A 15,366-nucleotide genomic window follows, 5' to 3' on the forward strand; every position below is an offset into this window, starting at 1 on the left:
AATGTGTCACATGCACCCCTAGTTCTGGCAGACTGTGATTCAGTTTCTGCAGGACACAGTCACCACCACACCCTGGGGTCCCTGAAGAGTGTTAGGCTGAGGGCCAGAGGTGGCCTGTGGGGGGAGGACAGGAGCCCACAGCCACACCCACTACCTGGAAAGACTGTCCAGAGCCTGGATGAAGTTATCTGTCCCTGAGCCGTCCTTCTCGGGACTCTCCATCAGCGACATGGTCGCAAAGACCACATCGCTGGCCAGGAACTTATGTTTAAACCCAAAGTGAATGCTGAAAGTCTGCACGCGCATGTCCTTCATCCTGCAGTGGGAGGAAGCAACACTGTTGTCGGCACTGTGTGCATGTGGGAGTGCTCTCAAGTTGTGGGTGAGCTCTGTCCCTCCCTGGCCCCTGCTACTGCTCATGGCAAGACAACTCTGGTCCCAGAATGCAGGGGTCAGAAGACCTGATATCCCAGCCCTGTAACCCAGGGCACCAAGTGCCTTGTCCAAATCTGTTCCACTGATTGGGAGGCAGAGCAGGGATGTGTGTGGCCCCCTCCCACATCCCAGGATGCCACGAGCAGCCACAGAACCCTCTAGGCAGAGCTTGCCTGCACCTAGCCCCAGTGGGCCCTTCCCAGGGCCATTTCCTGTGTTCAGTGAGGCTAGACCAGCTCAAACTAGAGGTCTGCACCTCGGTCCCAGGATTTAAGGACCTGGACTCCTCTAGCTCTGGACCTACTTTTAACCCAAAGAGAACTCAAAACTTCAGGAAAGGCTAGACAGTTCACACTCGCTTGTGCATTCTTGTTTTTGCATTATTTTAGGAATGTGGCTAAAGCTGAAAGCTGAATGAAGCTTAATCCAGAAAAACATGTGTTTACCCAAATTTATTTGCAGACTCTTCGATCATCTCCCGCAAATTCTCCTTCAAGGAGATGTCCATGGACTGGAACTTCTGCTTCACCTGTTTCAAGGGGAGGCTGGAAAGATGACAAGCACTGGTCATACAAGTGACCTGGCTTCAGATGGGAGATCGCTAAACAACAGTAGGATGGAAAGCACCCTACGAGGGGTCCCAGCATGTGCAAACAAGGGACCTTCAGATGATATTCTAGGGTCTCCAGGTGAGGTGCTTCCGGTAGAAACGGGCAGCCACTGGATGTTGGTCACAATGAAAGGGAGGGACTTTTCCCTTGGGGGTGGGGGGGGTGGAGGGGCGGGGGCCTCCAGGCCGAGGTGGTCACTCACCCCACGTCGGCGAGGAACTCCTGGAGCCGCTTCTGCCCGTGCACAGACCAGAGCTTGAACCTGGCTGCGGTGTAGCACGTGTTACACAGGCTGTCATGGAGGGACCAGTGCTGGTAGAGCGCCAGGCGGAGGCTGGGGCCAGTCAAGGAGGATGTGGCTGGCGGCGCCCCGCAGCTGGCAACGCATGGCCCCACCCATCCTGGGACAACCAGTTATCACACAGGTAACCTGGCGCTCTTTGACCTTCTTAGCTTAATTTGACCCATATAAAGAGCTTGTAAGCGGGTGTACACACACCACTATCACCCTTGGGTTGACAGGGAAACTGAAGCGCAGGGGTTCTGAGAGTCTATGTACTGTGGTGACAGAGAGAGTCCTTGTGGCCACACAGGGCAGTCCAGGCTGTCATCCCATCTGCTCCCTGCGTGCTACACGGGTGTCGGCCCTCCCCGACACCCGTCCCTCTGCCGGGACCCCCTGAGCAAAGCCCACCCTCACTCTTCTTCTTAAACATGCTCTTTACGGCTGGTGGGGCTGTGAGTGCGGCTGTGGGTGAGGACAATCCTGTTCCCCCGCACGCCTCTCGTCCCCTACTCCAAGGGTCTCAGCAGGATGCCAGGCTGGCTCTGCCTGCATCCTACAGTCAGTCACGCTGATGCCCTGACACCACTTCTGTCAACACACCTGCCACAGAGGCCTGGCCTCTGGGCACATGGTGGGCTCTGTCCTCTGTGCTGCCCCTCCTGACGGCTGGGCCCTGATCCTCAGACGTTGTATGTCAGGTCCTGGTGGGCTCCCCATCCTGGGAGCTCGGCTGCCTCACATCTGGCACCGCTTCCTAGATGTGTCACGGCCACCTCCTACTTGACCCATCTAAACCCCATGTTTATTGGTCCCCATCTATCACAGTAGGCACAGGGCAGCATCATTCCTGCCATCAATACCTACCACGGAAGCAGCCAGGCCCCAGCCACGCCTTGCGCCTGTGGCTGTCAGTCTCCCCACAACCAGCAGCCAAGGGACCTTTTAAGCACAAAGAACTGAACTCAGCAACCCCCTCAACCTCCCACTGCCCTAGGCTCTCTGACCCTCAGACCCCACCCATCTTTCCAGCCACTTCCTCAAGCTCACCTCAGGGCCTTTTTGCACAGCCACAGTCTTGGCCCAGGCTGCCCTCCTTCCCGTGGAGTATGGCTAAGTCTCAGTCTGAGATGTGGCCTCCCAAAGGCCTTTCCTGAGCACTGCCACCCAACAAGCCCCTGGTTACTCTACCAATGCCCTACCTCTTCTCATGAAACATTTGCGCTCTGTAATCATATGCTGGCTTACTTCTTCCTGACTGGCTTGGCAAGAGTCTGCGCTTATTACCACACCACCTGCGCCACACAGGTGGGCCCTGCAATGCACCTGCCCACACACACCAGGCCCAATGTGAGCCCTAAATAAACAGATATTGCTCCCAAACACAGCGCTGGCATTTAGGAGCCAAAGCCACACAGAAGAGCCAGGACAGAGGCTGCTCCCCAGTCCCCGGGACTTTGCGCAGCCTGGAGAGCGCACCAGGGCCCCTCTCTCATGGTAGCCGCAACAGCGCAATCCACACCTGCAGCTCCGCAGCCACAACCACACCCGCCACAGGGGGACGCAGGCTGGGCCCACAGACGTGACACAACAAATGGTGGGCTGCTGAGCAAAACTGAGGGCCAGGGCACTGCCTGTGCCTGGCAGGCCTGAGCTGCAAGGATACTCATACTCGAAGGAGATCCGCGTGCAGTCCACAGAGAGGGCGTTCTCCTCGTCCTCATTCCGGTGGTTGTGCCGGGACACGTGGCGCTGCAGGACGCCGACGTCGGTCACGTACTTCATCCTGGAAAGAAAGCCCCGCCAGCCGCCTGGGTGGGCGCCTTCCTCTCACACACAGCCAGGCCACGCGGCTTCCCTCCTTCCCTCGGGGGAGCCCCCCCTCCCAGGCTCAGGGGCTGGCCCACCACACAGGCTGTTCCTGCCAGGACTGACGGGAGCTCCGCCACCACTGTGGAGAAGCCGAGTGTGGCTCCACAACCAGCGCCTGGTGGCCGGGGGTGTGAGGAGACAGAGCAGGGAGCAGTGGGCTCTGGCTGGACCCCTGGACCCCCTGCACTCTCCTCTGGGCAGCGGCTGTCCTGCCCTTACTTTTTTGAGGCCTCCTGAGGGTGGGCACTCTGGGAGGCCACGGCCCTGTCCACCAGCCACGGTCAAGTGGACAAATCACATAGTGTCAGTAATCCCAGCAGAGGGTGTGGATCCTGCACAGGAAGCAGGGGAGGGCAGACCCCAGTCCAGGTCTACCTGCAGGCAGCCACTGGGCAGGACAGTGACAGTGAAGCCTCACATGAGGGGCTGCCCCAGGTCAGGGATGGTGTCTGGCACTACACACACCCCATGCCATCCTTAACATGGAAGGGGGAGCAGGCCCAGCAAAGTGCCCAGGCCTGTGAGACTCAGAACCCTCCCAGTCCCTGTATACTGCAGGACTCAGGTGGTCAGAGTGGGGTGGGAGAGGCAGGAAATGGGGGCACAGGGGCCTCTGCAAATTGCACAAGGAGTCCAGTATATGCAGAAGCCAGGTGACAGGCTAGGGTGCCCTTGGACAGGGTTAGGGTATGGGTCCCTGTTGATTCTCTTGGAGTTCCCACCTGATGGCCACCAGAATGGGGACCCCATGCCTCCCTGGTATCTGCATTCTGGGGTAGCCCCTCAGCTCTCCATCAAGAGTGACGGGGAGCCTGCCCACTGAGAGGCAAAAGAGAATTCGGCTCCATGCCAGTCCTCCTGGCAGTCCTTACCAGCCTTCCCCTTGCCTTTGAGATCACATCCACCCTCCCTGGCAGGATTCCTGGGGCCCTCACCTCCTCTTCCCAGCCCATGTGCAAGGACATATGGAGAGCCGGCAGACTGAGCTCCCTCCTCTCACCTCTGGCTCCATCTGGTGGGCTTCCTGAGGGTGGACAAAGCATCCACACCAGGCCACACCCCACCCCACCACAAGTCCTAGTCCCAAGCCCATCCTCAGTGATGAGGATCCAGGCCCAAGGCCAGCTCCCTCCCCGACAGGGCTCTGCCACCCATCTTCCCACTGCAAACTGGAGCTGCAGCCAGGGCATGCACATGGCCCCAGCACAGGCCAACCTTGGACAGCCTGAGGGAACACATCCTTACTGGGTGATCTTGTCTTGTACCCACTGGTCTGTTAGTCCAACGATGGCCCACCTGGAAGAGAAAAGAGCAACAAAGCTCACAGGAGCGTCCCTCACCAGCTGGCCAGGCCCAGGCCCACTGTCAGACAGGCAGTCTCTCCTCTGCAGGGTAGAAAGGTTATGGGGCCAACTCAGGGCTCCCGGCACAGTGTCACTGCCGTGGGAGCTTTCAGGACCCAGAAGGGAGATCTCCCAGGACAAGGATGGCAGGCATGATGCTGTCTCTGTGTTTGGCTGACCACCATTCTCTACCCTCATCCTGCTGGAGTGGGACTGTAGCAGACACCATATTCAGGTGCTGGTGGATCCTAGCGCGTCATTCCACCTCGGAGCCCCTCGTATCACCTGCCCCCTCTGCAATATGCCCTGCAGCACAGCAGACCCTCAGCACGCCCATGTCTCCCTGCCTTGAAATGATGGGACAGAGTAACCGCATTTAGGCCTAAGAACCTTCCAAGGTCCTGTCTCTTAGCTCATCTTTTGTGGATGAGATGATAATGGAGATCCAGGTTGGCTTGACCTCTCCAGGGTCACGGCCAGCCACTGGCAGGAGGGACCAGGACCTCAGGTGTGTACCCTCGGTCCCCAGGCCACGTCCTTCAAGACCCTCCTCTGGGGCCAGAGCCGAGAACAGCCAGAGATACTGGGTGCAAGTGAGGCAGGGGAGGCTCTGGAAGGCTCACAAGGGGGCAGGGTATCTAAGTGCCATCTCTCTCAGGGCAGTGAGCCCTTCCTCAGAGGGTCCTCTTCAAAAAATGCTACCCTGCTATGTCTTCCCCAACACACCCTTCCTCCTTCCAACCTTTCCACACATACATTTTGTATCAGGTTATTTTGCGTTTGCCCTTGTGCTGTTTCTGGAGTTTTCTGGAGGCATTTCACAGGGGCATGTTCTGACATCAATGCTAAACTGGGGGTGTTTGTTGTGAGTGGGCATACAGCAGGTGCTCACCAAAGGCTCCCCAATGGAGTCACAAGCTGTGGCTACAGGGCACAGTACAGGACTCCCACCTGACCTTACTGCAAGATCTCTTGATGCACAAGTTGGCCCCTGTGCCAGGGCATGTGATTGTCAGTCCACACCATGGAGGAGGACTTGAGGCGAAGAGAGCTGAGCCAAGTGCCCAAGGATGACAGGTGGGCACATGGCCAGGCACCAGATCAGGGTGATGACAGAGCATCCCTGGGCTTAGGTGTGGCTAGTGCCTTGAACCTGCCCCAGCCCCTGGCTGTCCTAAAACCCTGATTCAGCAAAGAGCATTACAATCCCCACCGTGGGCTCAGGGCCGGGAAGGGCGTCCCCTCCTCATCTCGTGGAGGAGAAAACCAGGACCGAAGCAGAGGGCTGAGGGGGTGGAGCAGGCCAGACCTAGACTTTCTTTGTTCAGACTCCGGGTTTAGTTTCTACACCAACCTAAGTTGCGTTGAGCACTTGTGCTTGTGGCCCGTGTAGCAGACTCAGAGGTGGGCTGATGGGTATTCCTGTGCCAGATTTCACCACACATAGGGGTGCAAAGATACCTAGCAAGGGCTGCCTTGTTCAAATCTCATGCTCCTTCTGTTACCCAAATTTACCAGGCAGCAAGGCTGAGTGGTAGGGTGGGCAGGGCAGAGCTGCAGTCAGGCTCCACCCTTGACTCTCTGCACCTAACAGTGCTCCCTCCATTTCCCCCAGGAGTTTGTACTCAGTCAAGAGTCTGAGGAAGAATACCAGGGCTATGCAAATTCCCAGAAAGGAGCTGTGTCCTATATTCCTGGTGGAAACCGCACAGTGATGTCTTCCTCCAGACCCTGTTCTCACTGTGGAAGGACAGAGGTACTTGGAGAAAGAAGCCCAACACAGCACTGGTCCTGATGGGGCCTACATACCACAGCATATCATTCAAGTCCTTGGACATCATCCACGCCAAGTCGAACATCACCATGGCTGACTGCAAAGAAAGAAAGAAGCCTGAGGTCCGAGGCAGCTGTGCTTATAGGAGGGGTATACGCTGGGGCTGGGCTGCACAGCTGGGCCAGACCTGAGCTGTCTAGGATCCCAGCCAAGCCCTGCAGCTAGGGAAGGAAGCGTGGGTGGATTCCAGGCCAAACTGAGGGAAGAAGACAGAGTAACTTAAGTGACTTGCACGGTCTCCTCTGCTAACATTCCTGGGTGCACACTTCATCATGTAAGGGAGAACATCTGGGTACAGCACTGTGTGAGGGCCCCTACACATCTCACTGTGTGCCTCAGTGATACCTGGGGAGGCACCGAAGCCAAGGTTGGGGGCCTATGTCCACATGCTCTTCCCGGCTGGCTGGTAGCCTTACACACACACACACACACACACACACACACACACACACACACACACACACACTACCAGGAAGGCTGGGTGAGGCAGGGCCTTGGTTTCCACTACCTGGACATTAAAGAGGGAGGATGCATCAGGACCTCTGTGAGGAAGATCTTTCTAACAGGGCTGTCTGCAGACAGAAGCGTCTAGCTCCCTGTGAGCAGAGTCTGGGTTTTGGTAGGAGACAAGGGGGATCAGTGTCCAACTAGAAGACTCTAAAGTCCCATTAGCTGTGTGATGCTGGGCTACCCACCAGAGAGCATTTCCAAGGGAATGGTCCACAAATCTGGAGGGAGCCAGGCATCTGCCTCCACACCCACCTTATCCACTGCTTAAAAATTTCCATATCCTGGCGCAGAGCAGAGAGGGCAAAAAGACGATCCTTCAAAGGATGCTGGGACCTTGACAGTAAAAGGGATGCTGGAAATATGGTGTTCAGAGTTCAAGGCCCCAGGGCCAAATGCTAATACTAAACACATGATATTTTATTGGAAACTTATTTTCTGGGGCTCCTTAAAGCCCTGACCTCTGCTCAACACTACCAGAGTCAACACAGTATGTTTTCCATGTGAAAACACATATAGTAACACACGCAGTTCCAGAACACACACAGTAACGGGCCTCTGTAATTCTAAAGCTTTATCTTCTTGCACAGAGACTGAAACAGACTTGTTCTGTATTTTTGATGCTGAACAAAAATAATAGCTGCTGTCCTATGGGCACCTATTGGGTGTGCAGGACCAGCCTAAGAACTGCCTCGGAAATGAGGGTAGCTCTCTTCCTTTTACAGAGGAGAAGTTTAAGTCTCAGAGAAGCTGTCCCATCTGCCCTAGGTCACACAGCAGAAGTTGTGGGCTCCGATTCAAACCAGGCTTTTGTGGTTCTTAAACCTATGCTCATTCGTCCTCATGTTTTAGGACACTGACCCCTAGAATCAGAACTCTATGGTGAAGTACACCCATCCGTACGTACCGATGTCCCGTGATATTCATACTGTTCGTAGTCGAAGAGGATGTCTCTTCTATAACGACATAAAATGCAGGTCCTCAACAGGCAGCAGTGCAAGGAAGACCAACATCTGGAAAATGCTAAAACTTGACAGTACTCAGAGACACACAGATCAAGTCATCCACTTACGGACCCTTTCACAGAGTGTACGTGTACAAGGCAGGGAAGGGAGTAACATTGACACAAAAGGCTTGTGGCAATGAAAGCTGTAAAACGGCATAGAATAGTCGCAGAATCCCACTTCTAAGAAATCATCCTAAGACAACAGTTCAAAGAAACAAGAAAGATAGCACTGTGTGCACAAGGTTGTTCATCACAGCTCTACTTGTCGTGGCAAAATACGGGAAGGAACCTCCAGTTCAAAAAAGAAGGGGACTGGCCAAGTAAGCACAGCACGGGTTATAAGAGCTGTTCGGAACTGTCAAAAATGGTTATATTAAGTGAAAAAAATGCAAAATTAGGTGCATATTAGGATCATATAAAATATGCACAAGTATGGATATCCCAGGAGGATTGATCCAAAGTCAGAATCTCTTCCGATCAGTGAATATGGGTTATATTCACTTTTCTTTCCTTAAACTTCCCAGAATGGTTTTTCACTGTCCTTCCATGAGGCGTGGCGAAGCATAACACTCTCAGCTGGAGTAGCAGAGCCCTTCAAGGACCGGATCGAGCAAGGAGATCTCAGCTCAACGGCACTGCTGCACCGTCACCTAAAGCCACAATCACCTTTCCAGTTTGTTTTTATTTTCGAGCATTTCACTTTTTTTTTTTTTTTAAGATTTTATTTATTCATCTGAGAAAATGAGCAGGAGGGAAAGGGAGAGAGAATCTGCAGCAGACTCTGCACTGACTGCAGAGCCAGATGCGGGCCACACAGATCACAGATCACAACTTGAGCCGACGCCAAGAGTTGGACGCTCAAACCAAATGAGCCACCCGCTGGCCCCAGAGAACTTCACTTTTTAAATCTGCAATATGGAGAGGAATTATGAATAATTCAGTTTCCTTTCCACGTACTTTCTTTCTATGAAAACCTTTACACAGTTTGTATCTCATTTATAAAGAACGTACAAATAAAAGTACATCTGGAAAACTGCAAAAATGAAAGACAAAGGGCTGTCACCCCTAACAGCACGTATTTGGGAGACCTCTGGGCCCAGTCCTGCCACTCGTGAGACCACAGGGTGATACAGAGGGGACCCAGAGCTCTTCTCCAATGCAGGGGCCGCATGCTCACTCCTGGAGCCACCGACGCAGAGTTTCTAAACTAAATGAATTGTCCTCAAATGGAAAAAAAGAAAATTGTATCCAGGCCCCAGGGAAAACACAGGTATCCCACAGGGATTGCGGGCTCCGTGGCATGGGGTACTGCTTGAAGTGCATACTCACCTCCGAGCCTCCCACTCTCTTCGCTGCCTCCTCTTCATGGTTTGTGCCACTATCTCCTGATGAGGGGACAAAGAGAACAAAGGGTTGAGCAAAGAAGCCAGGAATTTATCCCTGTAGCCTGAGAAGGTTCTGATGAGGCAGAAGCCACTGGGCATGGACCCCCCCCCAAGGGAAAACATGGGTCACTCATTCCCATATCCTGAGCTCAGGCCAGTCCTGGAGGAAGGAGGAACTGAGGTGGGGAATGGCCAGGACTCCATTGCCCCCACCACTGTGTGATCTAGGATAAGCACATCGCCACTTCGTACTGGCTTTCCCACCAGATTAATAAGCACTGAAGTTTCCTATATCCCTCCACGTGCCAGCCACTGTTCTAATATTATAGGCACAATCCCTTTCGTTCTCACAGCAAAGGCATGAGGTAGTATGGCGGGTTTACAAATCTATGGTCCCAAGACTTCTGCTTCCAGAAAGATGGAAATTGTCTAATTTTCCCTATATGTCCACTAAATATATCTGGAAACCCTGTCAACATATATAAAGCAAACAAAATAAGACTCTGGAAGGTGGAGAGGAAGGCCAACCAGCTGGGGATCCTAGGACCTGAGGAGTGGCAGATGAGTTCCCTGGGTTTTGATTTTGGCTTACATATCCCAGACTTGAAGCTGAAGAAGCTGGCAACCTGGAAACAACCAGCACAAGGGAAAAAATCCCCCCAAAAAGCCAAGGACCCAGAGGAGCAGCCTTGAAAGACAGAAAACTTTTAGACAATAATTGGTCTACTCTAGCCACCACCACCAAAAACACTGTGGCCCTACCCCTATCCACCCAGCAAAGACCAAGTGGGAGCCCAGACTCCCACCCTGGTGAGCACCTCCCACCTGTAACACCTCCACCTTTCACTTGAAACACCTTCCAACATGTTCACTGGGATGGTATCAGAAGAGCCCAAGTAGTAAGCCTGGATTTTCCTTGCCCACTGGTAACAAAGAGCCACTCCTCTTACTGGCTAATGGAGGTCAAGTGGGGAATCTTGAACTTCTACCTCCACCTGACTATAAAGAGACCATGCCAGAGTGATGTCACAGAAAGCAGATAAAACGGAAGGCTTAAATAAGACCCAGAATCTCAAAACATAATATAAAAATGTCCAGGTTTCATGCGAAAAGCACTCATCACAACAGTAACCAGGAAGATCTCAAACTGAACACAAAAAAAGGAAACCCATAAATGCCAACACCAAGAAGACAAAGATGGTAGAATAATCTGACAAAGATTTTATTATTATTTTTTTTTAATTTTATTTATTTATTTGACAGAGGTAGAGACAGCCAGCGAGAGAGGGAACACAAGCAGGGGGAGTGGGAGAGGAAGAAGCAGGCTCCCAGCGGAGGAGCCTGATGTGGGGCTCGATCCCATCACGCCGGGATCACGCCCTGAGCCGAAGGCAGACGCTTAACCGCTGTGCCACCCAGGCGCCCCTGACAAAGACTTTAAAGCAGTCACCATAAAAATGCTTCAATGGACAATTAGAAACAAAGTTGAAGCACATGAAAAAAAAAATAGGAAGCTTTTGCAAATAAACAGAAAAATAGAGATGAACCAGAGAAATTTACAACTGCAAAGTACAATAACTGAAATAGAAACGCAGCAGATGGGCTCAAGAGCAGAATGCAAGAACAGAGAAAAGAACCAGCAGATACAATGATAGAAATGATCCAGTCTGATCAAGAGATGGAAAACAAACTGGAAAAACAAACAAACAGTAACATGTGAGCCTACAACAAAAGACCTACCCTTCCTGTCATTGGTGTCTTGGAAGGAGAGGAGAAAGAGGATTGGCTGAAAACACACTAGAAGAAATAATGGCTGAAAATAAAGAACCATGGCTCGAAATTTGGCAAGACACATAAACCTACAGATTCAAGAAACTGACTGAATCCCAATAGGTTAAACCCAAAGAAATCCACACCAAGATACATGTAATTAAACTTCTGACCATTAGAGTCATTTTTTTTAAAATCTCAAAAACAGCAAAAGAAAAATGACATCTTAACTATAGGATAAAAGAATGTGAATAGCAGCAGACCTCTCGCTAGAAACCAGAGGCCAGAAGAAGGAGCAGAACGTTTTCAAGTGCTGATAGAAAAGAACTGTTAACCCAGAACCCCACACACTGTGAAAATATCTTCCAGGAACGAAGAGAAAAATAAAGTAATTCTCAGAAAAAGGAAAACTAAGAGAATTTACTGCCAGCAGATTGCCTCTAAAAAAAAAAAAAAGAAAAATGGTTACAGGCGTTTCTATAAACAGAAGGAAAATGACAATAGAAAAACCCCTGGAACATCAGGATGGAAGAGAGAACATGCTGAGTAGAAACTGGGTAAATACAATAGGCTTCCCTTATCCTCTTGAGTTTTATAATCATTTCCATTGTTGAAGCAAAATTTATCCCATTGTATGATGTGGAACTAAATGAACACAGAGGCTATTTTTAAGACACGTACATTATAAACAGAGGAGAGTAAGGGAAGTAAAGGAAGCTAAGGTTTCTACATTTATAGACTGTTTTCTCTAAATCTCTTTGAGTGTGCACCCTTATCAATATAGTTCTGAGACTATATCTTGAATACAAGTGTATTTACAAATCATGCAGGTTTAATTACATTTGAAGTATTCCCAAAAGTGTTAACTTTTGGGCACCTGGGAAGCTCAGTCGTTTAAGCATCTGCCTTTGGCTCAGGTCATGATTTCAGGGTCCTGGGATCGAGTCCCACATCAGGCTCTCTGCTCAGTGGGGAGTGTGCTTCTCCCTCTCATTCTCCCTTTGTGCTCTCCCTCTCTCTCAAATAAATAAATTAAATATTTGGGGGAAAAGGTGTTAACTTTTATTAATATCAGGTATGTAGGCCTAAACTTGGATGACAGCAAATGCAAAGTTAGAGAAGCAAGTAAAAGTACTCCATGAACAAGCGATAAATACTAGAAAACTGGACTGGCCTCCAATGTCATTCAAAACAAAACAGAAAAAAAGAGACGGGGTCCTGGTCTAGGTTAAAAAACAATTAGGGGCGCCTGGGTGGCACAGCAGTTAAGCGTCTGCCTTTGGCTCAGGGCGTGATCCCGGCATTAAGGGATCGAGCCCCACATCAGGCTCCTCTGCTATGAGCCTGCTTCTTCCTCTCCCACTCCCCCTGCTTGTGTTCCCTCTCTCGCTGGCTGTCTCTATCTCTGTCGAATAAATAAATAAAATCTTTAAAAAAAAAAAAAAACAATTAAGAGGGGGCACCTGGGTGACTCAGTCGTTAAGCGTTTGCCTTCGGCTCAGGGCGTGATCCCAGAGTCCTGGGATTGAGCCCCGCGTCAGGGTCCCTGCTCTGCTGGGAGCCTGCTTCTTCCTCTCCCACTCCGCCTGCTTGTGTTCCCTCTCTAGCTGGCTGTCTCTCTCTCTGTCAAATAAATGAATAAAATCTTAAAAAAAAAAAAAAAAACAAAAGAATAAAAGCAAATGTGCCAGCCCTGGTTGGATGATGCTTCAGACACAAAATCTATTTTGGGGACAATTAAAGAAATTGGAATATGGGTTGAATAGGTGACATTACTAATTTCTTATGTATGATAATGTTACTGTGTTGATAGAGGAGAATGTTCTTAGGAGATGCATATGGAAGAATTTGTCAGGGAGCATCATGGTGTCTGCAACTTATTCTCAAATGACCTAGCAAAAAAAAAAAAAAAAAAAAAAAAGCATATATAGAAAGAAGGCAAACTAGCAAAAGTGGAAAATGTGAAAAATTGCCAAATCCAGATGAAAGGTATTTGGGTATTCACTGTACTATCTTTTTAAATATTGCATACGTTAGAAAAATACCAAAATAAAAACTCTGGAAAACAGTATGGAGGTTCCTCAAAAAGTTAAAAATAGAGCTACCCTACAATCCAGCAATTGTGCTACTAGGTATTTATCCAAAGGATTCAAACACAGTGATTTGAAGGGGCACCTGCACCCCAATGTTTATTGCAGCAATGTCCACAATAGCCAAAATACACAAAGAGCCCAGATGTCCATCAACAGATAAATGCATAAAGAAAATGTGATATATATGTATATATGTATATATATATACACACACACAATGGAATTATTACTCAACCATCAAAAAAAATGAAATTTTGCCATTTTGCAATGACGTGGATGGAACTAGAGGGGATTATGCTAAGCGAAATGAGTCAAAGACAAATACCACACAATTTCACTCATATGTGGAATTTAAGAAATAGAACAGATGAACATAGGGGAAGGGAAGGAAAAATAAAATAAGATGAAAATAGAGAGGAAAACAAACCATAAGAGACACTGATCTCTAGGAAACAAACTGAGGGTCGTTGGAGGGAAGGTGGGTGGGGGGAGGGGGTAACTGGGTAATGGGCATTAAGGAGGGCACTTGAAGCAATGAGCACTGGGTGTTATATGCAGCTGATGAATCACTAAATTCTATGCCTGAACTAATAATACAGTATATGTTAACTAAATTGAATTTAAATAAAGAATTAAAAAAACGCTAAAATTATAAAACTTCTGAAAGAAAAAAAAAGCTGGTGGGAAATTATGTATATTATAGGAGTACTACAGAAAGCATTCACAAACTCAGATTCCAAATAGATGCGCTAAGAACGTCAATGGAAGCTCTGACATGTTCTTACAGCTCAGCAAGAACCATCGACATTCTCTTTACTGCCAAACACGCTGGTCAGTTCTCACTTACCTGTCTCCCACAGAGCCCTAGCATCTGTGGATACTATGCACTGGACACACAGAAGATCCTAGGGATCTTCCTGGCTCTTTCCTTCCTCATTCAGGTCAAGTGTCCGCGGCCACCTTCATAAAAGCAGGCCATTCCCTGTCCAGCCCATTACCTTGCTTTAGTTTTCCTCATAGGACACAGCTCTCCACTGGAAACCATCCTTGAACTGTGCTCACAACTCCCCCACTGGAAAGGAAGCTTTGTGAAGGCAGGACTTTGTTCTCCCCCAGGGACCCTAGAGCCTAACCAATACCTGGCACATATTAGGTGATGAAATGTACTTACTAGTCAGGATAGAGAATTCCAAGATACTAATCTGCAGAACATGAATGTTTCCAGGGAAAATCCTACCAGATACTGACATTTGGGGCCTGACGGAAAGCAGCTCATTAATAGATAAACGAATGTTATAACAAAAAAGAGCTCTTACACATCAAAGATTAAAAGATGAAGACCAGAAGTTGGCCAGAGAGCGGAACAGATAAAGAGTTGGACAAGAGGAAAGAGAATCTAAGAATGTGCCTGAGGTCCCTGATCAGACCACCCAAAACTCTAGAGAAGGGACTGGTCAAAGGCAGGGAAGGCAAGGAGAAAACATTCCTACCTTTGCAGAACACGCTCCCTAGATGGACAGAATGTCCTGAATGTCCCCAAAATGGCTCAAAAGAGCTCTGCTAAAGCACCTTATTGGGAAATGTTAGGCCAAGGATGAAGGGAAGACCCCCAAACATTTCAGAGGCAAATTTCAGCATGCACACCAAGGATTGGGAGCCAAAGGGCATGAGCTTCCGCCACAACACTGAACACTAGAATAAAATATGGCCCTCCTGTTAGAGGAACAACCATCTGCCATCTTTAATGTTCCATGTAGCAGAAGCCACCGCATTGGGTAGGCCACTTCCATTGGCCAGGCCCCAGATCAGGTAAGCACCTCAGATCCAAGACTCACAAGGCTCAAACCACTCTTATCTTTGCACACAAGATGCTTCCCCTGGAGTACCCACTGGGGACTGAGCCTGGCTGAGAGCCAGACCCATCTTGTTCCTCCATGGTGACTACAAAGAGCAAGTCTTGAGAAAGTGGGGAAGGGAGGTGATGCTTATGCTATTTATTGTTTCTCTGTATGACTTTTTTTTTTTTAAGATTTTATTTTTATTTATTTTAGAGAGAGAGAGAACAGGGGGAAGAGCAGAGTGGGAAGGAGAGGGAGAGAGAATCTTGAGCAGACTCTGCACTGAGTGTGGAGCCCGACTCAGGGCTTGACCTCACGACCCTGAGATCAAGACCTGAGCCAAAACCAAGAGTCGGGTGCCTAACTGACTGAGCCACCCAGGCGCCTCT

General features: G+C 49.7%; 1 protein-coding gene across 1 annotated transcript in view; it reads right to left on the reverse strand.

The window, feature by feature from the left end:
* CDC45 (cell division cycle 45) overlaps window positions 1-15,366 on the reverse strand; it is a 33,579-nt gene that overhangs the window by 13,784 nt on the left and 4,429 nt on the right. The window contains exons 6-13 of the mRNA XM_045815180.2: window positions 9,221-9,276; window positions 7,793-7,841; window positions 6,354-6,415; window positions 4,447-4,497; window positions 2,996-3,115; window positions 1,249-1,380; window positions 882-980; window positions 155-316 (exon numbers count right to left, since the gene is read on the reverse strand). Coding sequence (XP_045671136.1) covers window positions 155-316; window positions 882-980; window positions 1,249-1,380; window positions 2,996-3,115; window positions 4,447-4,497; window positions 6,354-6,415; window positions 7,793-7,841; window positions 9,221-9,276 — 731 coding nt within the window. The remainder of the gene's footprint in view (window positions 1-154; window positions 317-881; window positions 981-1,248; window positions 1,381-2,995; window positions 3,116-4,446; window positions 4,498-6,353; window positions 6,416-7,792; window positions 7,842-9,220; window positions 9,277-15,366) is intronic.

Source organism: Ursus americanus, chromosome 30 (assembly GCF_024610735.1).
Source record: "Ursus americanus isolate L20-20 chromosome 30, mUrsAme1.1.p, whole genome shotgun sequence".
Classification (NCBI taxonomy): Eukaryota; Metazoa; Chordata; class Mammalia; order Carnivora; family Ursidae; genus Ursus; species Ursus americanus.